This window comes from Chionomys nivalis, chromosome 18 (assembly GCF_950005125.1).
Source record: "Chionomys nivalis chromosome 18, mChiNiv1.1, whole genome shotgun sequence".
Classification (NCBI taxonomy): domain Eukaryota; kingdom Metazoa; phylum Chordata; class Mammalia; order Rodentia; family Cricetidae; genus Chionomys; species Chionomys nivalis.
Genome location: NC_080103.1, coordinates 53,611,063 through 53,635,473, shown reverse-complemented (window position 1 = coordinate 53,635,473; position 24,411 = coordinate 53,611,063). Strand labels below are relative to the sequence as shown.

The following is a 24,411-nucleotide window of genomic DNA, read 5'->3' as shown; positions in this document are numbered from 1 at the left end:
AGGCCAGTGTCACTGCCCCTTCTTCCAACGAAGAACTGTGCCACTTGATCACCCTGTCAACAGGTACACCTCCCAAACAGATATTGTCTGTTAAGTGACACACTTGATAAAGACATTCCAAGGTTTTACGGGCAAACACCGACATGAGTCTGAACATGGCACTGGATGACAGCATTTCCTCAACCCTTTGAAATGTGTTATTCCTGAGAGTTCACAAAAATAAAACTTCAACTAGACAATTGGTGGTTGTAGATAAAATCATTTAATCAGTAGTCCATTCCATTCTAATTTACATTCAGCCCTGGGGCAAGGGGGAGGGTGAATCACCAAACACTCAATTCAGAAAAGAAAGAAAAAAAAAAGAGGGAAATCACCTATTTCACAATCTCATCTGGATGCACATCTTTGCGTAGTTTCTGTTGGATGGTGATTCATCTCTCCCATGCGGGAATAAAATTTTATCTGCTTTGTATATCGACATTTGTGGAAAAAAAAAACCCTGCAAACCAATAAATGTATTCTATTGTGCATCCCACGGGAAATAGTGGCAGGGCTTGCGGAAGCCAAGCACTGCTACCATTACAACGCGGGCAAGCGGGGGACCTGGAGCAGACCAGACAGATGCGGGACTAACACACCAGCGGTTTATGACAACTGAGGTTTTACAGCCGGCATTCAACTCAGGGATTCTCAGGGATGGGGTGAGTAGGCCCATCTTCTGATCCTCAGGGGCCAGCATGACAAACACAGACACGACAAACAGCAGGTCCTCCGCCCATGCTTACTGAGTGGAAGAATGAACACGAGCACAGGCAAGGTGTGTTTACTGCAGTCCCACAATTCCACCCAAGAGCATGTCCACACTGCTGTGTACATTTCCAAGAGCATGTCCACACTGCGGTGTACACTTCCAAGAGCATGTCCACACTGCTGTGTACACTTCCAAGAGCATGTCCACACTGCGGTGTACACTTCCAAGAGCATGTCCACACTGCGGTGTATACTTCCAAGAGCATGTCCACACTGGTGTACACACTTTAAGAACGCTAACAGCACGGCAGTCACAGAAGGGCTTCATTAGTTCACAGTGTTCCAAGCTCCCACACTTAGAAGCAGCCCCTGCGGTCCCAAGGCCTTTGAGACTGACCTACCCAGGGGAAGTTAACTGGATTCCAGGCACCAGTCTCATCATGCACCATAGAATACGTTCTCCTACAAAAACCAAGTTATTAAAAAGCCTTTCGACAATCTCACTTAGCTAGGAGAGGAGCCTCAGAATTACTCCCAAATAACGTACTGTATTCCATTTATATAACGAGGCAAACAACCTGCTGTGGATAGTCCTGTAAACCTAAATCATCTAATATTCGCTTCTCTAAGAAAATACTCCTTTATTAAATATTAGCCATGGTCTTCTCTGTCACTGAATTTTCTATTAAGTTTCTAATCACTGTAAAGTTACTTAAGAGAAGGAAACTATCTCAAGTTTTCAATTCCATTTTTAAGCTTTGAAAATTCAAAGTGGGTATGCCGAGTATATACAAACCAACTTGAGGTACAAAGTTTCAGATTTCTATATTGATAAACAATAACAATAATGATAAAGCACATACAATTACCAGGAGGCTTTCGAGCCGGGAGACACTGGCACTATCAATGGGGTCATAAGGACCAGCATGGCTGTGTTGCTTGCACATTGCAAAGATCTGCAAATCAAGAGGCAGAGCCCCGGGAGCTTTCCCATCAACCCATACTCTCCAGCATAGCACACTCAACTCTCTGGGAAGCCTGGTGATCTGGGATCATTTTAAAATCGGAGTGGGCAGCAAAACAAGAGAGTTAGGAAGATGTACGGCTTTTAGCAGATTCGTGCACACCCCTAAAGCAGAGAGATCTGGTTCTCTTCTACAGTTTCCTTCGCACCTTAAACTCTCAGGAATTTCTTTGTGGTATGAGAGCCTCAGCCTGTGCTGGAATGCAAACACAGCAAAAAAAGCAGGTGTTCCTTTCCAGAAAACCCTCCTCATGGAATACAGCACAGCTATGACGAAAAACAGCAATGCTTCTATCTGGCCAAGGCTGTCATGGAGACAGACCCCTGTGGGGATGTGGGGTAGAAATAATCAGAAACTACTTCAAAACTTTGATTGCCTTTCTTCAACAGCAAGGCAATTATATCCCAGCTGGGTTTCCTCCTCTGGACTACAGCAGTATCTCTGAAATGTCACATGTTAAAGAGTAAGGAAATGATCATGCACCAGGCTGAAGGTAGCGACTCACACACACGCTAGCTCCTTGATCTATGAGCATGGCTACCAGCAAGAGGACGCTTAGTGGGCAGCAGTGCCTCCGCAGGTCGTGCTGTCTGAGCAGCCCCACACAAAGTCACACAGTCAATGGACAACACAGTTTTCTTGGTTGGTAGCCTGATGAATTTAATGCAAGAGCCACAAACAGGGGCAAGGAAAGAGAAAGGCGGACGGGACTAACCTGCATGGTTGAGCAAGGACTCATGTCGGCGTCTATGTGCAGAGACAAGAGGGTGAGGCACTTAAAAGCTTTTGGATGAATCAATCCAGGAGAAGCCTGGCCTAGGTCTACATTTATTATTACTGTCATCACTATCAATAATAACATACTTCTCAGGAAGAAACATGCAGCAGAAACATGAGACAAAAGAGCCTAAGATTGTTCTGAAAATGAAATGACATGAGCGTCCAGAATGTCATATCTCAATTACAAAAGCCAATGTTTTACACTGTCTTATTTCTGTAGTAGTAGTATCTAGTTGAAAATTTTTTAATTACAAAATTATTGGCAATGATATAAAGCCCTGGCTGGTACAGATATTACTGTACTGGCACCCATTTGGTAAGGAAAATATCACCATCCAGCTATATTAAATATCCTTTATCATCCAAATACCTTAAACCAATCCTCTTATACTATAATTCAAAGACACTTTTATCTTTCCCCCATTACTCCATAATCAATATTCCTCTTAGAAATAATAACATTCACATATATAAAATAAAATATAATGCTTTAAAAATCTCAAAAATGTAATGTTAGTAATTCTAGTTGTCATGGAGTTGCTTTGAATTTTTATTGCCCAGATGGCTTAAAAATAAAATCTTAAATGTCAGGTGGCAGTTGTCCTAGCACATCTGTAAACATAATGCCACTGAAGACACTGGCATTAAATACTACACTCTAGCATTGTGTGGAATTTTAAACCTTAAAGCCTCTTAACATAATCATGTATATCTATGTACAGAACATACATAAATTTCACTTTATGTAAAACATGAAAGAGGTAATCCCAAAATCACACTAAACATAATAAATATAGAACTTGCTTTGTTAAAAATCTACAGTATACATTCAAGTAAAGGCTAAACTTCCAATGCCAACCATATTTGGGACAAAAATTTAATGTTTACAATAATCGGTCCCCTAAAAGTGCTATTCTCAATACCTGGAAGAGGAAATTCATTCCAGTGCTTCTGTTCCCATCCAAACACACACTCCTCTAGTCACAGAGCCCGCGGCTTCTGTCACTATCACACACCCAACGCCTTTGTATCCTTTTCAACAGCTTAGCATTGCAGCTCTTTGGGGGAAGACGGGGTCCAGACAAACCACCCAGACCATCTTCAATTAGACGACTGACTTTATCACACACCCTGTTTGACTCAGACGTGAATGCATCCAGATGCACAGCTCAGCGAGAGCACCGCTGTCTGTGAATCTAAGGTAAGTCGTCTCTCTCCACGTGGGAATTTGTGTAGGTCGAGGAGCAGCCACTGTAGCAACCTTCCCGTGAGCTGGGTCTCGACACCACGCTCCACTTCTGATTCGTACATTCTCGTCCGGCCTCATTTGGTTTAGTTTCTTCAGGAGTTATACTCAGCACATTGATTGAACTCCTGGAAGAAATAAGATAAATCTTAATAACTAAATATCTGCTCCTTGTTTAGAGCAGACGGATGTCCCTGACATTTCAAGTCTGACTGCCGCTTCTCTGCTAACAAAACCTTTCAGGAAGCCACTTGAGAAGAGAAGGCGGCACACTTAGAGCTGGCTCTATTTGAGACTTCCATCTAGTCACTAGGTACAGGCCTGAGCAGCAAGATCTTCCCAGGGCAGATCAAGGATTTCCTGTGTTCACAAGATAACCCGATTCCAAACGAACACGATCCCGTCTCACCTTCTACAGTGCCTCCTGACTATAGTACTGACCACAGTCTGCTTCCTGTAGAGAAAACTAGAATACTGTTCTTGCAAAAAGCTTGTGTCTTTCTTCCCCCTCCTAATATTTGTCCTGTAGCTCTTAGATTACTGACATAGAAATACAGACTAAATTATTCTATAAAATGATATGTTTGGGTTTAAACTGCTTTAATATTTTCTCCATAGGCAGAAATCTACTTTATCACCCTGAGGAAGTGTTTTTTCTTGGCTCTTTGCCTTTCAATACCAGTGTAATGGGCATAACAAAGAAACTTAAACTATGTACTCTGAAGAACTATAAAAATGGCATTTTTCAATACTTAAGTGATTCCTGATATGAGTCATCCCTGTCTTTCTTCTAAGGCAGGATCTCACTAGGCAGCCCTGACTAACTTAGAATTCACTGTGTATACCAAGCTTGCCTCAGACTTTGAGAGATTCACCTGCCTCTGTCTCCTGAGTGCTAGCATGAAAGCTGTGCACCATTCAAGACTGGTCCATAAGTCCATACTTTAAATTGTTCTCCATTAGACTTCTATATCTAGCACAAAGACTCACACACTGGGAACCTCTGTGCATGCAGATTTCTCTCCAAAGCCTCTATTGTCACAAATATTATATGTAACAACTTCTCCAAAGCAAGCCAACACTGACCATTTTAGTGTTTAAAAACAGCCGTTTAAAAACTAATACCTGTGTTCAGACACACAGGAGCGTGTCTGGCAAATGTCTGAAGTAGAGGGTGAAACAGGTAGAGACTTAGTCAGTTTCGATGTGCAAGCTGGCGCCCCGTTAGCCACAGCGTGTGGCTTCTTCTGCCGTGGCCGTGAGTGCACTATAAGATTGTCTGGATCAGAACCTGGTTTTTTGGAGTAAGGGAAAGAGCAGGGCACATCAGACACAATAAAGACAGACAAGCAGGATTAATCATTGCAATTTGGAGTGGGATTTGAGAAAGAACAAATTAATTGCCAACTCTGAGGCATATTCTGCAACTAGAAGAATCTAGCTTAAAAATGGTTAATAGCTAAAATCATGAATCTCAAAAGCATGGTATTATTATACACTCACAAAAATGCCTTGTTATATGCAAGGTTCTCCTATGAGCTCTATTGTGACTTCAGTAAATAAAACACTAAGTTGATTTTGGGGACCAGGGTACAATTCCTTGTTGAATTGTAGCCTATTATGGGTTGAACTCCGGGGTTCAATCACCAGCACTTGAACACACAGGCAGGCAGAGATTAAAAACAGAAAAGGCTTCCCTTGGACGAAGGCTTCCCACAGACAGACAGACAGATGGCCCTGTGTGCGTGTGCACGCAGAGTCCATAGCTCGGGAGCACTTACTTCCTGAGAAGGCACTGAGCAGCTTCACATTTTCTGAGTTGTGGGGGTCAAAGGTCGTCATGTTTAAAAACTGCTGTTTTAACCAGCTGGCTCTTTCCTCTTCAAACGCCTTTCTCTAGGGTACAAACAAACCAGAGTTGGCAATTACTACACGTCATTCCCCATAACTTCTCCAGCTGTTTTCTCTCTGGCCACCTGAATGCTTTTTGTATGAAGTAGTTGCCTAGAAACTAAAAGACACTTGAGAATAGAATATTTAAAAAATAAAAATTTGGGGCTGGAGAGATGGTGCCATGGTTAAGAGCACTTGTTGCTCGTAAGAGGACCTGGGTTCAATTCCCAGCACCCACACAATGGCTCACAACTGTCTGTACCACCAGTTCCAGGGATGTAAGGACAAAAGGGTCTTCTGGCCTCTGAGGACATCAGGCACACAGGGTCCACAGACACGTACAACAGAGACATACATTAGATTAAAGACCCTCATACATAATAATTTTTAAACAATTTAAATAATAGAAAATCATAGCTTTTACTAACTACACCAACAACCGCTGGGTTTCACCTGAGCAGAGTATTAGCCGCATTTCTGAACACAAAGAACACATGACCATAAAACTGGTATCAGAAAATACTCTGCTTCATAAGTCAGCCACTTGGAAGGGACTTCTGATTACATCGGGCATTGCTTTCTCCACTAGCATTCTGTTGTGGCCACTGCTCCTGAGCCATAAGAGGGCAGACACAGGGTGCACCAACGTGGCCCCCTCTCTGGTCAGCTGATGACTCCTATCTCAATCTCTGTGTGTCCCCTGTGTCGACAAGTGGACATGTTCTCAGAGAGCTGGAGGACACTTTTGTGGCCTGAGGAAGACAGCTCCTGATGGAAGAGACTTTGCAATTGTAGAGGAAATAAGTGTTAGGCCTTAAAGTAACCAGGACTCATAAATGGGAGTTTGGACCCAAGTGTCACCAGACAGCAAAGAAAACCAATGGCAGATGAGGAAACTGCAGATAACAATGTTTCAAGAGTTCTGAAAATACTGTCACACACATCAGAGATTCATAAATGCACACAAAACAATGACAGTGCACAAAGAAAATGAAAATTACAAACTCTGAAATAACAACTCAGCGGCTGAAGTAAACAATAAAACTGATCCTGGAAACAGTTTGACGACATAAGAGAAAATCCAGAACTTAGAACCAATGTCAGGGGAAACAAGCAGAAGAAAAACGTCTCTAAACTGAAGACATTAGATTCTTCTGGATGAAAAAAACTAAGACATATCCTGGCAAAATTAGGAACTACGAAAATCCCAAAAACTTCCACAAAAGGGCTTGTAGGCTAGCGCCCGACAAAATTACCTACAAAGTAACAAAGGCCATGTTGTCAACTAACCTGTCCTCAACAACAAAAACTAAAACGAATAATTCTTTCAATTAATTCTTGAGGTGAAAGCTAGAAGTTAAAATTAAACACCCAGCTGATATAATCTAATACAGTTTTAGATATTCCAGTATTCAGATTGGTTGTCACTATGTCGTGTTTCATTTTAAAAGGTGATGTAAGACAGTGACATAGACTTCACAAGGAAAGCACGAAAGAAACTAACCTGAGTGGCAGGAACACAGTCTGACTCAGCAGATTACAACAGGCAAAGTCTTACTACGTTTTCAGGGCCAACACTAGCTTGGTGGCAGAAGGATTGCTTTTGCATGTATGAGGCCCTGGATTCAGAGCCATCATTTATGTGTTCAAATGAATTATTTGTTTATAGAATGAATAATATCACATAATCATATTATCAACATTATTATCCGGTTTTCAATTTTTAGGTGCCAACTTTAGACAACTCACCTTATTTATAGGTGTTTATAGCATAGGGCAGAGTATAAATGTGATAGCACTCGGACAATGAAGACAATCTCACCGTGAAGGGGCGGGCAAGAGAGGTATGGAAAAGCTAAGAAAAGCATTTTTGCTTGACATGATGGCACGTGCCTTTAATCCCCACACTCAAGAGGCGGAGCTCTGTGAGTCCAGTTTTTATTTTATGTGTACGAATGCCTGCACGTGCATCTGAGCCCATGCGTGCCTGTGCCCATGGAGGCCAAACATTAGGCCTCCTTCCCTGGAAATGGAGTTACAGACAGTTGTAAGTGCTGGGATCCAGCCAGGGTCTTCTGTAAAAGCAGAAAGTACCCTCTCTCCAGCTCTGAAATGGGATTAAAAGGTGCTACCACACCGAGCTCCTAGTAGACATTTCTTTTAATCTGTGGTAATATCTAAGGGATAAATTTGGAGATAAAGAGGACACTGTCTCACTCCATAATATTCTGTATAGTCAGCTGAGTTTTAAAACCACATTGGGACGCTGTGTCTGTAATTTCTGAAAGGGCCCTAAGGAGGCAATGCATTGCTGACAGAATGCAACCCGTCAACAAACCACTAAGTGCTATACACTCCTCTCCAAGTCCGGGAAACACTGTCTTTTACTGTGCTTTCTGCTCTATGAAACAAGGTTGCTGCTGGTACTATCTTCTGGTACCACATGTATCACAATGGATAAGAGAGAGATGCCCAAAAGAAACTGAAAATCTAACAAAACATCATCCATCTGCTCAGCCTCCCTTCCATTTCCAGTTACTCGTAATGTACAGGCCTCTAGGCCTTAGCACAACTGACTCCATGATGGAAGTGCCACCCAGGCCATGAAACAAAGACCTAATCCTTCAAAGTCCATAGTTCTGGGAATGTCTCTAAATGCACTAACCTTGCCTTTTCACTTCTGTGGCTCTGCTTCTGGCTAACTGTTCTTGCTAACTAAGTATGTCAACCCAAGATTTGGTTTTTGTGCTTAAAAGCTCAGCCTGAGGAAGGGATCCCAAACATACAGTGGTCACTGGCTGGATAATAAAGACTTTCTATTGGCTTAAATCCATGGAAGTCTTCTCAGTTAGATCCCCACACCAGTGAGGTGCCCATGTGACACTCAGATAAAATGACGGCAGAGCCAAGTTGGACCCAGGAGCGTGCACCTGCACACCGTGCCCAATGCAGCGGCGCTGAGAGCTCACCTCCAGCCCCAAGCGGATCGCAGCTTCTGTAAAGCTTCGTCTTTCCCTCTCAAAATTCTTTTTTTGCTCTTTAAAAAGCGACCACTCTTCTTTGAGGCGTTCCTTTTCTTCCAGCAAGTAACAGTCTCGCAACAGTGAGGTGGTGTCGTCGTCACAGGCGGTGGCCAGCTGCTGCTGTTCAGGGTTAAACATGGGAAGTCAGGAAGCCCACACAGCTCACACACTTTCAAGGGAGGGTGAGGAAGACAGGTCAAAGCTTGGCCACGGACATAAACTATGCAGAATCAGTTAGCCATTGAAAACCTGCTTCCCCAAGTGCTGCTTCCTTTGGCAAAGAAGGGAGCATGTGAAGAAGGGGTACAACTTATTACTACTCCTGGTGCAGAATTCAACTCTGCAGACCTTGGGCGACACGGAGCAAGAATCTAGCAGGTTCAGGAACACCGAGGCCACTCCCACTTACCTGTAGGAGCTGCTGCTGAGCGCGAATCATTTCTTTACACTGCTGGATCTCCAGCTCCAGCTTCTCAGTCTCTTGTTCATGGTCTTGCCGTGAGATGACGTCCTCACCGAGGCCTTCCATGTGGACCTTTGAAACTGACAGAATCCCGTCTGCTGGTTAGTCTGTTGTCTCCTGACACAAGCTAGGGTCATCTCGGAGGAGGGCACCTCAACCGAGAAAAGCCTCCATCAGACAGCTCTGTGGGCAAGCCCACAAGGCACTGTCTCTAGGAATTTTGCTTTGTTTTGTTTTTTTTTTGTTTTTGGAGACAGGGTTTCTCTGGGAACTTGCTTTATAGATCAGGCTGGCCTTGTAGGAGGGCCCAGCTCAGTGTGGTGGGACCACCACTGTGAAGGTGGTCTTGTGCTGTGTAAGAAAGCAGGCTATGGAAGCCATGAGGAGCAAGCCAGTGAGCAGCACTACTCCATGGCCTCTGCTTTGGTTCCTTCATGATGGCCTATGAGCTGTAAGGTTAGGTGACCCCTTTCCTCCCAAGTTGCTTCTGGTCGTGGTGTTTATCAAGACTAGAAGCCAGAAACCAGCACAGGTTTTGTGGACACACATTGATCTTGAACAGACATTTCAAAATAAAAGTCTCCCAAATTTTCCCTTCCTGTGCTTCCCACGGGTTTTGTAAAAGGAAGTTATTTTCTATAGCATTTTACATTTTCCTAAGTCGTAACAAAATGGAATGTTTTAAAGCAAAACAACTCCAAGTTCTGACAACTACACAGTTATACAATTTTAGGGCTAAATGGATTTACAAATAAGCATTGCTGCCAACATTTAACTTATAAACCACATCTATTCAAGACTATCATGAGAAGATGAATAGCATGCCTCGCTGTGCCTCTGGTTCTTGCTACCCAGTCTTCAGGTGCTACCGGCCCAACCACAAAAGAATGCTAACAAACCCCACGGATGGATAAACTGTTTCGATGGCGACGGAAAGATACTAACGACTGTGTGTGCTCACATTAACTCCTACAAAACTAGAGTCCATCAGCTGTCTGGACTTTAATAAGCAGTGATGACGAAACGATGTCATCTCTGCACATCAACGTGGAGTTGTGCCGCTGCCCTTACAACCACAGCACTGGTGCGACAATCCACTATTTTCACAATTTCAATTAATTTTATGTAGACTTCATTTACTCAATAGAGATCTTAATGTTGAAGAAATGGCGGGGGTTAAAAGTATACTCTGCTCCTGTAGAGGTCCCATGTTCTGTTTCTAGAAGCCATGCTAGGGGCTTATAACTATGTGTAACTTCAGCTCCAAGGGAGCCAACACCTCTGGCCCCACAGGTACCAACAGTCACATGATATACCCATTTACAGACACACAAACACATTAAAATGATAAAAATAAAAAATAAAAATTTAACTTTCCTGACTTAAAAGCACACAGACTTTAGTACATATAAAATGGTTCCCCTTCATGTTCTTGCATTCCAAGTTAGTCAGTTCACTACGGAGCTGCCTGGGGACACAGCATCAGGATGGCAGTGATGCTTGCTGCTCTCTAAGGCTTGCTCCGGAGCCAGTGGCAAACCAGGTAGAAGGGGACACTCAGAGCAGCAGGCGGCCTGTGACCAGCAGTTCTGAGCCCACAGTGCGGCTGTTCAGCTGTCTGTGCGACCAGACAGCAACAGCTTATGTCACAGCCCACTGCGCATGCATGGGAGCGGCAGTCACCTTGGTTGTCAAGTTTCTCTACATGACTCTTCAGGATTCTCCACTGTTTCCTGATGCTGTTTGTAAGCTGCTCTCTCACGGTATCACAGGAAAGGCCCCATCCACTCTCTCTGCTCGGCTCCCCAGCATCATCTTCAATATCAGAGATGACCTACAGCCCAGGTGGAACAAAAGGAAAGAGCAGCGACTTACAATGGTTTCACAACCGGGCAGACTGAGACAGTCTCTCTACCCATTACCTAGTACCTTATAAATACACTACTAACATTGAAGACAGAAACTCCCAAATTCACATCTCTTCAGCTTTGACTCTACAGAGCTGTCTGAGGGAGGCAGATGCTGTCTGTGCCATGCTCTGTTACAAACCCTGCAGAAAGGTAAACGTGGGCTGAGTGTCACACGGCCGGCAGGCGGCACTGAGATGGGCCGACTCACTTCTGTTAGACTGTCACCACAAACGGACCTTTTGAGGTTATCTACGGAGTCAAACGAGCAATCCCAATTCCCTCGGCATTTTATGCTCGACATGCTTTTAATTGTAGCAAGACATGGAATTATAGGAAAATATGCCAATGTTGATTAAGTTACCACAGAGAAATAATACTAAATAGTCTTTATTTATTACTAACTTCCAGGAAGGTCAAAATCCTTGCCTATGAAAAATACCCTCAGGAGAAAGGGGGCAGAAAAGTAAAAGAAAGAGGAGTCATTAGGCCCCTCCCTCACAGACAAGCACAGCAGGAACGGAGGAGGGCTAGATGCTGTGATGTCAGCACTGGGGTACTTGAGGTCCTGAGCAGAGCAGCTGACTAAAGCTGGCAGAAGGCTCAGAGGCAGCTCTTGCCATCATAGGCCTGTAACCCATCGAAAGCCTCTGAGACTACAGGCCGAGCACCCTCACCAGAGGTGCAGGACCTGAGCACTTGGGAGTTAAGACATTCTGAGATTTTAGTCTCTCTCTCCTCTCCTGCCCCAACCCCTGTGTGTGTGTGTGTGTGTGTGTGTGTGTGTGTGTGTGTGTGTGTCTGTCTGTCTGTTAGGGGTGGGACAAAAGCCTAACATGAACTCTATTCCAAATGCACCTGGTACACACAATCTGAAAGCAGCTGACAGACCCAAATCAAACTGTTATCTTCAGATTTTAACACTGTGAACTTAGTTTAAAGCCAAGACTTAGGTTCCCATGGCAGGTGTTTGAGTCAAGCAGACTTTCTCCGTGCTTTCTACTGTGAGAGCATCTAGTCTGGAAGAACCCTCCACAGCCACTCTCTCTGTGATGTCTTCTTTGACTGAACGAGAAGAGTCACCACACTTGGCACAGGTGGTCACCGTTTCTCTACATGCCTAGCACTTCCCAAAGTGTTTCTTGAGGAACTTTCGCCATCTTCGTTCTGTCTTTTTGGGACTTAGAACACAATGAGCTTCCATAAAGGTGTGGACTGAATGTTTTTTGAGTTCCACAGAGACTACATAAAGACTCTCACACACGGCACGAGACTGTCACACACGTCATGAAGACTGTCACACACAGCATGAAGACTGTCACACACGACGTAAACACGGTCACACAGAAGTGAAGACTGTCACACACGGCATGGTGGTTGAGTGCAGATACAAATCCAACTACTGTGCCTAAGTTTGCTCACATCTAAGATGGGTAAAATTAAATAATAGTCAAATGATTATAACATTTTAAGCATCGTAATTCTGGAAATCATTTCCAGGAGAAACATGAAGGAGGTGATGCTCATGAAGTACCAGATGGTCGTCTCCAGGTGATTTCCAGGATGTGCCTGAAAATGCACAGGGCAGTTTTCAGTTGTCACAGTGACTATAGGGGCAGAGCAGTGTGTACTCCCCAACACTGTTACCGCCTTCACTGAGTTACCTAGCCAGAGTCTGACTTGTGCGGGCTAGCATCCGAGGTCGGTGTTAGAGACACTCACAACAGCGCCTGTGCCATCTTCTGCTCTTTCCCTGGGTTTCTTCTTCTGGGGAGAGAGAAGGGAAATCATCTCCTTCTTCATCTGCTGGAGGACCTTCTTCAGCTCAGCGTTCTCCATCAGGATCTGCTTCTGGCGGTACTCATAGTCATTCAGCAGGGTTTTGTACATTTCATCTTCATTCCTGGGGAGAAGCCGCGGATGTGAGAACACGTACTGGCAGCAACCCCAGCTACCACTGTCAGGTCACACGGCTATACCTGGCTTCTGTTTTATCGGTCCTCCATGAGCCTCGTTTTCCATCAGCTCGACCCACATAGTTTAAAACGTCCATGGCTACAAATGTAAGCACAGAACACAATCAATCTCTGTACCGCGTGCTAAAAACTCTACTACCCTGAGACACACGAGGGGCTGACCCGACCTGGCACATAAGTCAGGACCCTTCACTTCTTCCCTGGCTGGGGAATGAAATGACCCTCGAGCTCTCAAGGACAGAGGCACGTGCTCACTAGCGGGAGCTCAGTGTCGCCATTAACTGCACTATCGGGGTGACAAACCCATTCTTGAACACAAAGCTTTCCTAGAACTCATCGGCCTATTTACATACTGTTAGGGGAACCTGCCCTGCAGTGGCAGAGGGCAACACTAAGCTCACTGTCTGGCACTTACAGAGAAGGCCTGGCCTGGCCTGCCTTGTTAACCACATCACTGTTCTTGACAGTACTAATGCTCCATCTTCCCCAGATGCAGACAGATCGTTTGGCATAAGAAAAGTTATTCTAATTTTGAACTAAGATGAAACCTATCATTTCTAACTGGGTTTGGGATAAGAAACGGCAACCCACCCCAGACTGCTGCTGCTGCTGACATTTACAAAGCTAACTCTAAAATCCCTCCTTTTGACATTTAGGAGCCATGTGATGCTTCCTATCTCCTGTTCTCTCCATACCCAGTGTGTTAAACACACACATGTGTGGTGGTCTCAAATGTTTGAATACTTGGTCCCCAGTTGGTGGAACTGTTTGGGAAGGGTTAGGAGACGTGGCCTTGCAGGAAGAGCTGTGTCACTAGGGGTGGGCTTTGGTTCTTCCTGCTTCATAGTTTGTCTCAGAATGTAAGCTCTCAGCAATGCTCCAGCACCATGCCTGTCTGCCTGCGGCCATGCTCCCTGACACGATGGGCACTACCGTCCGAGACTGTAAGCCCAATACACTCTCCTCTAAGCTGCCTTGGTTACTTGTCTCACAGCGATAGAAAAGTGACTAAGACAACATGGAACTAGTGATGCAAACTAAAACCCAGTTTTGTTTTCTCCACAAATCAGTTCTCTCAGTTTGTAGTTCATAGGAAACACCTCAATTCTAGAGCCACTCAGAACTTAGAGCGGACAAAGACACTCCACTGCCACGCTTACGGGCACATCCCCGCAGCTTCTCCTCCCGCTATCCGCCAGTGCCATACCTAGTCTCTTGTCCTTCTTGTTCATAACAAGCTGATGCAGCCGTTCCTTTAGCTTATTGTATTCACGCTCCTTCCTCTTCATGTCATGATTATACTGAGTAGCCCGACTGGCTATGATATTTTGTAATTTTTGTACCTGAAAGCAAAAATACTTTCTATCAAACAAGTATTGATAAACCCACTAAAATCCATAAATTCAAAAGGCAAAGCAAGTCCTATGCCCATCTTCCCACCAATGAGTTTTTACTTCTAACCTGATTCTTCCTTTGTTATAGCCAGAGGAAAGCACCTAAAAACACGAGGTGAACGACAACACACAGTGGTACAGGGCTGCCAGCAGCTGCTTTCTCTCTGAGCAGCAAGCACGGGGAGCCGAGGTCAGGGACTGCTCTTCTGAGTTTGCCATCCTGTGCATGCAAGGCGCTGACCACACTCCCAGACTGCCTTTCACTTCAAGGCAGGGTTTCACAGAGCTGTCCACACTGGACTTCATTCTCAGTTTTCCTGCCCACCTCCTTAGCAGCTGGGATGACAGGCCAGTGCTACCAGGCTCAGCTGGTATACTTTGTTCTTTAGAGTCGTTTCCAACCCTGATCACAGAATGTGTTAACTTACTCCATACCAAAGACAAACCACCATCAAGCAAAATGCAATAATCAACACATTACATCAAAATTTCCTATGCAGTAACTTTGGTTAGATAATCACTGTTCTCTTTTAAACACTAATTAAACAGCATAAAAAGAAATCTATTTGTTCATGGGCTTTTTAAGAAATAGATTCCTGGGGCTGAAGAGAAGGTTCAGTAGTTAAGAGACTTGCTGCTCTTACAGAGGACCTGGGTTCAATGCTCAGCACCTATAAGTTGGCTCACAACCACCTGTAACTCCAGTTCCTGAGGATCCAATCTCCTGGTCTCCGAAGGCACCAGCCATGAATGGGGTACACAGACATGGAAGTGAACCCTCATACAAAAATAAAATAAAGTATAAATAAAACAGAAATAAACTCCCTTTTAAGTCCCTTAAAGAATAAAACATTAAACTAATATTTTTATAGCTATATTGACAGGCTCACAGGACAGAACAAAGCCTGACGGCTTGCTCTCAGACGCATCATAAATAACACCTCCAGGACACTAGCGCTGCAGCTCCGCGCTCCACACAGCTCCACCAGCTAAAATAAGAGGGCTAGGTACCTACTAAGCAAAGATTAGAATTAGGGTATTTACAGTTAGAAATGAAATTTTTAATATGAATTGTCATAGCTTTGTGCATTCTAGGTAATCTACTAAGGTTAATTCTTTGCTAGAAAAACGATAACATTTAAGATCGTGCAAGAGGGGAAAGGAGATAGTTTAGTGGTAGGTAAAGGCCTTGCCTAGCATGCATGGGCCCTGGTCAGGTGAGAGCCAGAGAGGACTTCACTGTAGAGGGAGACCTTGCTGAAGCGAGGAGCAGGTGGAAAGGGGTGAGCCGTGCTTCTGTGGCAACACTGAGGAGACAAAGGACGAACATGCTGAGTTCTCGTGGGCCCTCGAGTGAGTAGGGAAGGATGGCACAGGAGGCACTGCCTGCTGCCAGCGATGGCCTGAGGTACTAAGTAAGAAAACCTTCTTGGCCAGGCAGTGGTGGTGCACACCTTTAATCCCAGCACTCAGGAGGGCAGGGACAGGCGGATCTCTGTGAGTTCAAGGCCAGCCTGAACTACAGAGCTAGCTCCAGGACATCTAGGACTGTCACACAGAGAAACCCTGTCTCGAAAAACACGAAAGAACCAACCAAACAAACAAAAAAGGCAAACCTTCTTGGAGCAGGGCAGACGACAGGCACAGGAGTGTCCACCATGCTGGTGTGACACAGACAGGCACAGGAGTGTCCACCACGCTGGTGTGACACAGACAGGCACAGGAGTGTCCACCACGCTGGTGTGACACAGACAGGCACAGGAGTGTCCACCACGCTGGTGTGACACAGACAGGCACAGGAGTGTCCACCACGCTGGTGTGACACAGACAGGGACAGGTGTGTCACACCAGGGTGGTGTGACACCGGATCTTTTATAAAGCCAAGTGGCCATTACATCACAATCAGCAGTTCAGCTCAGGCACGGCCACAGAGACTCACCTCATCCTTCTCATTCTTCAGGAGCTGATGCAGATTCCTGTTTTTGCACTGTAACTGTCTGTCTCTCTCCTGAAGCCCAATCATCTCTCGCCTCGAGGTTTCCAGCTGTTCCTGTAACGTGAAATGAGCCATCTGAGTGAAGCCGACAGGAGTCAGAGTCCACAGAAGTGCAGTGACACTAACCTGGAGCTGGAGCCCACGGAATGTTTACCTCAAGCAGTTACTATCAAGTCTGATGTACAAAATCATATGCCTTAGTTACATTCTTTTATTCTATTTATATACAAGAACCGCAACATGGTCTCACAAAAGGGTCTTCATCTATGATTCTGTCACTGAAGAGTCCAGAATTCTCTGAGACTTTCACATTCTCAGAGCACACTTAAGAAGACCCTCACCTACAGCAACACCTCCATCCTGCGGATGCCGGGCTTCAGGGAATGATAAATGCCACCGAGTGTGATGAGCTTGGGGATGTTATCACTGCAAAAGCTCAAGTCTGAACTCTGAGAAATTATTTTAAAAATTCTAAAATTCAAAGAGGAACACAAAGTCCCCAAAACAGACAAAATAATCATAAGCAGAAAGAATACAGCTGAAGGTGCCACGACACCTTATTCCAAATTATACAACACAGCAACAAAACTACAGCCCTACTGTGACCATGGGTACAGACATGAGGGCCCATGGCATTCAACTCAACACAGCAACAAAACTACAGCCTACTGTGACCATGGGTACAGACATGAGGGCCCATGGAATTCAACACAACACAGCAACAAAAATACAGCCCTACTGTGACCATGGGTACAGACATGAGGGCCAATGGCATTCAACATAACACAGCAACAAAAATACAGCCTATCGTGGCCACAGAAACAGACATGAGGGCCAATGGAATACAACACAGGACCCAGAAAGAAATCCACACAGCTACAGCCACCTCATTTTTGACCATGGGCATAAAACATATGCATGGATAAAGTCAGCCTCTTCACTACGCTGTGCTGGGAAAGCAGGAGAGACCCCTCCCCCATCCCATGGATGCAAGGCCTTAGTATAAGACCACAGACCTGAAGCTGCCAGAGGAAAGGACAGAGGAAACAGCTCAGACAGAGGGTGAGGCAAGGATCTGATGGGCTCCTGAACTGATTTCAAGAATGGACAAATGACATCACAGAACCAAAAAGCTTCCTGCTTATTCACAGTAAAGAAAGCAGTCAGCAGGGGAAAAGATGGGAGGAAATCTGCAAACTACAGGTCTGGCGGGAACTAATCCAATCTATAAAGAGAACTCAAATATTAAATACAAAAGCCCCAAATCATTCACTAAATGGACTGATGCACTGACAAGGTAGTTGTCAGAAGAACTCTGAATGGCCAGTGAGTATATAAAAAGTCTTCAGCATCTCGCCTTACAGGAAATGCAAACTAAAAACTACAGCAAGATTCCACATTGCCCTCGTCAGAACAGCTACGACCATCGAGGAAGGAAGCAACTCCAAATGCTGCTCAGGATGCGAGGAAAGAAGACTGTGCATAGTAGCTAAGCTATGGAACCAGCCTAGACATATCAACAGACAGATGTATAAGGAAAACATGACATGGTGTGTGTGTGTGTGTGTGTGTGTGTGTGTGTGTGTGTGTGTGTGTGTGTGTGTGCACTGAAGTTATAACTATGGACTCATGAATCGGACTCCAGTAGCCAGAAAACACATGAGCAGGAACTGTTTTTTTTCTAGTACTTGGTGAATTAATCACATTAGATCTAGAAATCTTACAAATTTCTGTCCTCAGCTAAGCAAAGTAACAGATTCTGGCTCATGTCAAATCCACGGTAAAAGATATCCTCATAGAGCAAACTGCTCTAGGTTGCTCTAGTTCATTCCTCACAGGAACGGCCTCAGTCACTGCAACTTAGCATGCATCCCTGCGCAGTACTTGGCGAACTGTCCTCCAGGGTCACAGATCTGGATCAGCCCGATTAGCATCCAGGCCCTAAGAGGGCTCAGTCATTGGAGCATGCACAGCTCACAGCCCTAGAAACCACTAAGTTCCTTCTCCAGCCTCTAGGGTCCCCCACTAGCCAAGACACACAGTGGGGTGCTCTCCCTGTCCTTCAGGCAAACAGGACGTACAAGGAGCTAAAGCATTATTACAGAGACAGCGTTACCGCACCAGGTCTGAAGACAGACAAGGTACACTGGGCAGCAATGGGCTAAAAGGAGCATGTGGTACGGGGATCTGTGACACTTGGTTAGAGCATCCCCAAATGTGTCCAGTGCTCACGAGCAGGGCGGCACACACTGCTACCCTACAAACATTACAGAGACTGTGCTCTCCTGCAGCATCCAGAGAGTCAAGGTTCTCCGGCTTTCTTATCTGTCTTAGAAGGGGTGGGAAGGAAGAGGGCCAAGGACTAGTAGATGGAAAACCCCAAGAAAGCCAATTGCCAAGCGCATACACATGTACACAAAGGCTTTGTTCTCATAAGCAGGGCCTTATATAGAACACTGAGGGAAAATATAATAATGTAACTATAATGTAAGTCTTTCCTATACCATGATTTAAACACTTGTTCCTCTTTTCTTGGGGGAGAATGTATTTCTTACGGAAAAACATAAAAAAAGCTTTTTATAAAGAAAAGAAAGCAAACCAAAACTGGCAACAACATGTGTATGTGAAGGAGGCAGGCCAACGGCCTGTTCAAGTACCTTTGCCTTTCTACACAGAAGGGTGACAAGGGAGGAGCCCAGGGAACTGCAGTCTCCCCTGCAGCCGGGGACTCCTTGCTTTCAGCAGCCGTCTGCCTCGCTCCCCTCCTGAGCTCTGTTCTTTGGTTCACACACCCTGGGAATGTTTTCCGTGGGGTCAGCATGTTATGAAGCACCTACTTTATCAAGCAAGACAGGAAGAGGAGAGTACCCTGATTTTCCTCAGAACTCTTAAGTTCCTAACTTGCTACAGCTTCAACAAGTCACTAAACAACAAAACCAAGGCCTTTAGCATAGACAGCAAGAAGCAGAACCATCAATATGTGCAAATTACTTGAAAGCATTCCTAAAGGAGCATCAGGCCTTAAACGCAGCTCCACCTGTGCACTGTGCAGGGGTGAGCACTACCGCAGGAGGACAATAAGGTGTACCTTAAGTTTGGTGTAGCAGCTCTGCAGGTGGTCCATGTCACTGCCCAGCTTCAGGTTCTGGGTTTCCACACTCTCCTGGGCCAGAAGGTTCTTCCGCTGAAGCACAAGTAACTCATTCATACAATTTAAAACAGCAACGATATTTAACTCTCTCTTTGTCTCTTTACTTTTAGATTCTTCATATAAGGAAGGAAAACCGAAGGTAGTCAGTTCCTGAGAGGAGAAAATGCACTCTTAGCAGCTGGATATCTCTGGGAAAATGTTGGTCATAGGCAGGATGTTTCAGTTTGGCAGGAATGAGCTACTGTACCCCTTGTGATAAGCTAGTAACAATGTTGATCCTCAACACTGCAGAGCAGACCGAAGTCACCCTGACACAAAGCCAACCTCACTCCGTGCGCTGTAGGGCCATCCCACAGTGTACGCAGACTTGATAACATCAGGCAGCATATAATATACAGTTATCAATTTGTCGACTGGAACTTTCAGTATGTACATTAATTTTTTTTTGCAGTGGATTAATGTATAACTTAGTGAAAAGAAAAAAGTTAAAAAAAATTCCTAGATCATTAATATTAAATATTCAGAGAACAAAAACTTAAACAACTTTAAATTCTTTGCTGACCAATCACCCATGACCTGGCGTAACTTCACCAGCTTCGTTATCAATGAAACGAGGGCTGGACAGCCCGCACAGGATCCTGGGACAGAAGGCATCCAGCTGGGCAAGCACAGCAGTCAACCCTGTGTCAGTGCAGATGCTCCCACAGTCTCTGCAGACCTAACGTCTAAGTCTTGGCCACTACGTAATGACACACTCAGGTTGGCACATGCTTTTCTTGTAGCTTTGATATTTTCTGGTATATAACATGACTGATGCTCTTCTTACCAAAAAAAAAAAAATATTACCTGATCAAGATATGAAATGCTTTGTTCAATGTTCTCTTCTGTGCAGAAGGCACCGACAACACCATGCACATTTTTTGATAAAGGTATTGAAGAGCATAGCACTTGCTGGGAGTATAAACTTGATGGAGACATCTTTGTTTCTGAGGTATATTGAGAGAGATTTTTGCTTTCTGAAAATAAAAAAGCATTCAAGCAATTAAAAAACTACCATAATCTCTATTACCAAAGATTATGAATTACACATAAAATTAGAGCAAAATACTTTTGTGTGAAATATATACATTTTTACTTTTTACAAAAATGAGAAAATGACACAATTACATTAATGCTCTTTCTTGGTAGATATATTAAAATGGATTCACAGCTTAACTTCCACTATTGGATTATAAAAATAGGAAAAACATACTTGTCCGTGCCATTCAGTGTATGTGACTCAAAGAGTTAGATACTGAAGGAGCCAAAACATGTATTTCAAATATGTAAAATTTCTCTCAAAAATGGTAATAAATAATCTATTGCCCACTTGGCTTTTTATAACTTTACTGGAAATGAACACCGGGTGTGTGCTAACCACTGATAGCTGACATCGCATCTGCCATGTCTGTGGTTTTCTCATTAATCCCTCTGTGATGGCGTCTGCTGTTCGGACTCAGTTACCTGCACACAGACTGGGATCTGTAACAGTCATCCAATCTCCCATAGCAATTTCCAGAGCCAGGATACCTGAGGAGGTGGTTCAGTGCTGAAACATGTACAAGGGCTTCTGGCACTCTACGTGAGCATCTCCTTAGGAAGCAAGGGACAGAGGCGTCAAATTTAAAATTTAAAAGGCGAGACCCAATGAGAGTAAAAAATAGCTTGTACGTTCTTTGAGTTTCATTTCATTTCATTTTTTATGCAGATAAATGTTTTCCCTGAATTTGTATGTGCCCCATATGCATATCTGGTGCTCATAGAAGTCAGAAGAGGGCATCAGGTTCTCTGAAACTGAGAACTCAAGAACAATGGCACTGGGTTTTTGATCCTACTGCACGGACTGGCTTTGTGGGAGCCTAGGCAGTTTGGATGCTCACCTTACTAGACCTGGATGGAGGTGGGTGGTCCTTGGACTTCCCACAGGGCAGGGAACTCGGATTACTCTTAGGGATGATGAGGGAGGGGGACTTGATGGGGGAGAGGGAGGGAAATGGGAGGTGGTGGCGGGGAGAAGGCAGAAATCTTTAATAAATAAATAAGTAAGTAAGTAAATAAATAAATAAATAAAAAGAAATGGTTGTGAGCCACCATGTGGGTACTGGGAACTGAATCCATGCTCCTGCCAATGGCAACAAGGGCTCTTAACCACGGAGCCAGCTCTGTGGTCCATTTATGTGCTCCTTTCAACAGAAGGTCCTGTAGGTGCACAGTGTGCTCTTCAGCCTAGAACCACCTGGGAAGGAATCTCAATGAGGAATTACCTGGATCAGGCTGTCTATGAACATGCCTGTGGGGGAGTTTCCATTATTAGCTCAAGAATGTGAGCAGCACTGTCTCCTGGGCTGAACCCCAAACTGTGTGAGAGTGCAGACAGCCAACTGAACCAAAAGAGCGAGTAAGCAGAATCTCCATGTTAGAGCTTCACTACTCTAACAACGGTGATAGTGAGGCCAGCTGTCTAGACTCCCACCTCTGTGACCAGGTGGTCTAGACTCCCACCTCTGTGACCAGCTGTCTAGACTCCCACCTCTGTGACCAGCTGTCTAGACTCCCACCTGTGACCAGCTGTCTAGACTCCCACCTCTGTGACCAGCTGTCTAGACTCCCACCTCTGTGACCAGCTGTCTAGACTCCCACCTGTGACCAGCTGTCTAGACTCCCACCTCTGTGACCAGCTGTCTAGACTCCCACCTGTGACCAGCTGTCTAGACTCCCACCTCTGTGACCAGCTGTCTAGACTCCCACCTCTGTGACCAGCTGTCTAGACTCCCACCTCTGACCTGCCACATGACAGACCATAACCTGGAATTATAAACCAAATAGACCCCCTTTTCCCAAAGATGATTTTCATCAGGATGTTTAATTATATCAACAAAAATGCAAACTAGAACACAGAGACACACAGGTTCTGTGTGTGTGTGTAGGGTGTGTGTGTGTGTGTGTGTGTACTTGCATGAGTGCAATACAAATAATATGTATTTGTATCAAGGTTAGAGATTTCCCAAGACACATGGTACCCGATCTGACTCTAAGGGTATGGGACTCTAATAGGAAATATTTCTGTATCATATCCAAGAACAACTCTTTTTTCTTTTTAAGTTTTTCGAGACAGGGTTTCTCTGTGTAGTTTTGGCTGTCCTGGAACTCACTTTGTAGACCAGGCTGGCCTTGAACTCAAGAGATCTGCAGGCCTCTGCCTCCTGAGTGCTGGGATTAAAGGCATGTGCCACCATCTGGCCCCAAGAACAATTCTTGTTTATACATATGAGAAGGTGAAATCTTGTTTTGTTTCTCCCGATTACATCAGCATATCTTTTACACTCTGAGCCCCACTGGCACAGTATAGGAAGAAACATTCTATGTATGGCATTTTAGGCAACACCATCTCATACTCAAGGGGCAAAGCTGGCAACATGGATTTGGAAACACTGCTCACAAGTTTATCCTCAGAAGATGATGTGCACAGAGATTTATCTACAGGGTGTTGTTCATAATATGGAAAATCAAAGCAAAAACATGTCCACGGAAAACTGGTCATCAATAGAACATTGTATAGATTTAAACAAAGCTGCAGAATTAAAAATGGCTAAGGAATATCTGTCTAGAAATACAATGAGTAGTGGACTAAATTAAGACGGGACTTTTGTTTACTATTCTTGCTTCCACCTTTCAACAGATGAGATGCATTTCGACCACAAGAAAAGCAATTCAAATGAAATTATAATTGGCAACTGGCAACAGACTTCCAGGTCAGGCGAAGGCAGGAGGTGAGGGTGTGGGCAAATGGGAGGACACGTGGGGCACTGTGGGCAGCTGCTTCTCAGCACAGCAAACTGCAGTCAAGAGGCTGCCCCTGGGCTGGAGGCTCTTTCAATTTTTAAAGATGTTCTGCACTTTTATAGGAAATCTTCCAATTTTTAAATGTTAAAGGCTAATTATAAAACATTGTGCAGTTTATCCCATGGGAAGAGGGAGTGAGGGGGTATAGTGCAGCCTTATCTGAGGCTCAATTACATAGGAACACACGTAATTCATTAAGTTGTATGTGTAAGTTCTATACTCTTTGTTATAAGCTATAACTCACCATCTAACAAGTCAAATTAAGTTCATCATAGTGGCCTGGCAGTGGTGGCGCACGCCTTTAATCCCAGCACTTGGGAGGCAGAGGCAGATGAATCTCTGTGAGTTCGAGACCAGCCTGGTCTACAAGAGCTAGTTCCAGGATAGGCTCCAAAGCCACAGAGAAACCCTGTCTCGAAAAACCAAAAAAAAAAAAAAAAAAAAAAAAAAGTTAACGATTTAGTGAGGTTAGATCAAAGCCTTCCCTCACCCTAAGTGACCTGAGCTCCTACTACACAGCAAGCACAATTTCTAGGCACACAGGAGGCGGAGGCTGAGTTTTCTAGCGTTCACCTTCTGAGGAAGGTGAGCTGGACACACTGCAGAAGCAGGTAGATTAGAGCTACAAAGAAAACAAGCTCGGCAACATCTAAGTGTTGGGTAGGGAAAATCTAGATCAGTCAGGGAAAGTTACATAGTGATGGGCCAGTTCCAGTTTGCAAATGGAAGTCCCTTAGGGGCTCTTTAGCTAAAGGTTAGGTCCGCAGCTAGAAGCACTATTTGGAAGGTACTGTACACGTCAGGGGTGGAACCTAGAGGAATCGGTTTCTGGGGTGAGAAGTGCTCTGCCCTCTTCCATCAGTGACAAGGAGAGCTCGTGTTTTCTACTGTGTGTTTTCTACTTCTCACGCATGCTCAGCCACAC

General features: G+C 44.6%; 1 protein-coding gene across 3 annotated transcripts in view; it reads right to left on the bottom strand.

Moving 5' to 3' along the window:
- Positions 1-251: 251 nt before the first annotated feature.
- Ssx2ip (SSX family member 2 interacting protein) overlaps positions 252-24,411 on the bottom strand; it is a 36,846-nt gene continuing 12,686 nt past the window's right edge. For 2 of the 3 annotated variants that reach the window (XM_057793481.1, XM_057793480.1), the window contains 13 exons: positions 21,108-21,236; positions 20,451-20,620; positions 19,542-19,754; positions 16,397-16,507; positions 14,271-14,406; positions 13,067-13,142; positions 12,810-12,990; positions 10,864-11,014; positions 9,127-9,260; positions 8,664-8,837; positions 5,583-5,697; positions 4,927-5,092; positions 252-3,929 (listed from right to left, as the gene is read on the bottom strand). In XM_057793481.1, the coding sequence (XP_057649464.1) occupies positions 3,752-3,929; positions 4,927-5,092; positions 5,583-5,697; positions 8,664-8,837; positions 9,127-9,260; positions 10,864-11,014; positions 12,810-12,990; positions 13,067-13,142; positions 14,271-14,406; positions 16,397-16,507; positions 19,542-19,754; positions 20,451-20,620; positions 21,108-21,150 (1,848 nt within the window). In that variant the 5' untranslated portion in view covers positions 21,151-21,236 and the 3' untranslated portion in view covers positions 252-3,751. The remainder of the gene's footprint in view (positions 3,930-4,926; positions 5,093-5,582; positions 5,698-8,663; positions 8,838-9,126; positions 9,261-10,863; positions 11,015-12,809; positions 12,991-13,066; positions 13,143-14,270; positions 14,407-16,396; positions 16,508-19,541; positions 19,755-20,450; positions 20,621-21,107; positions 21,237-24,411) is intronic. The other variant, XM_057793482.1, reaches the window with a different exon arrangement.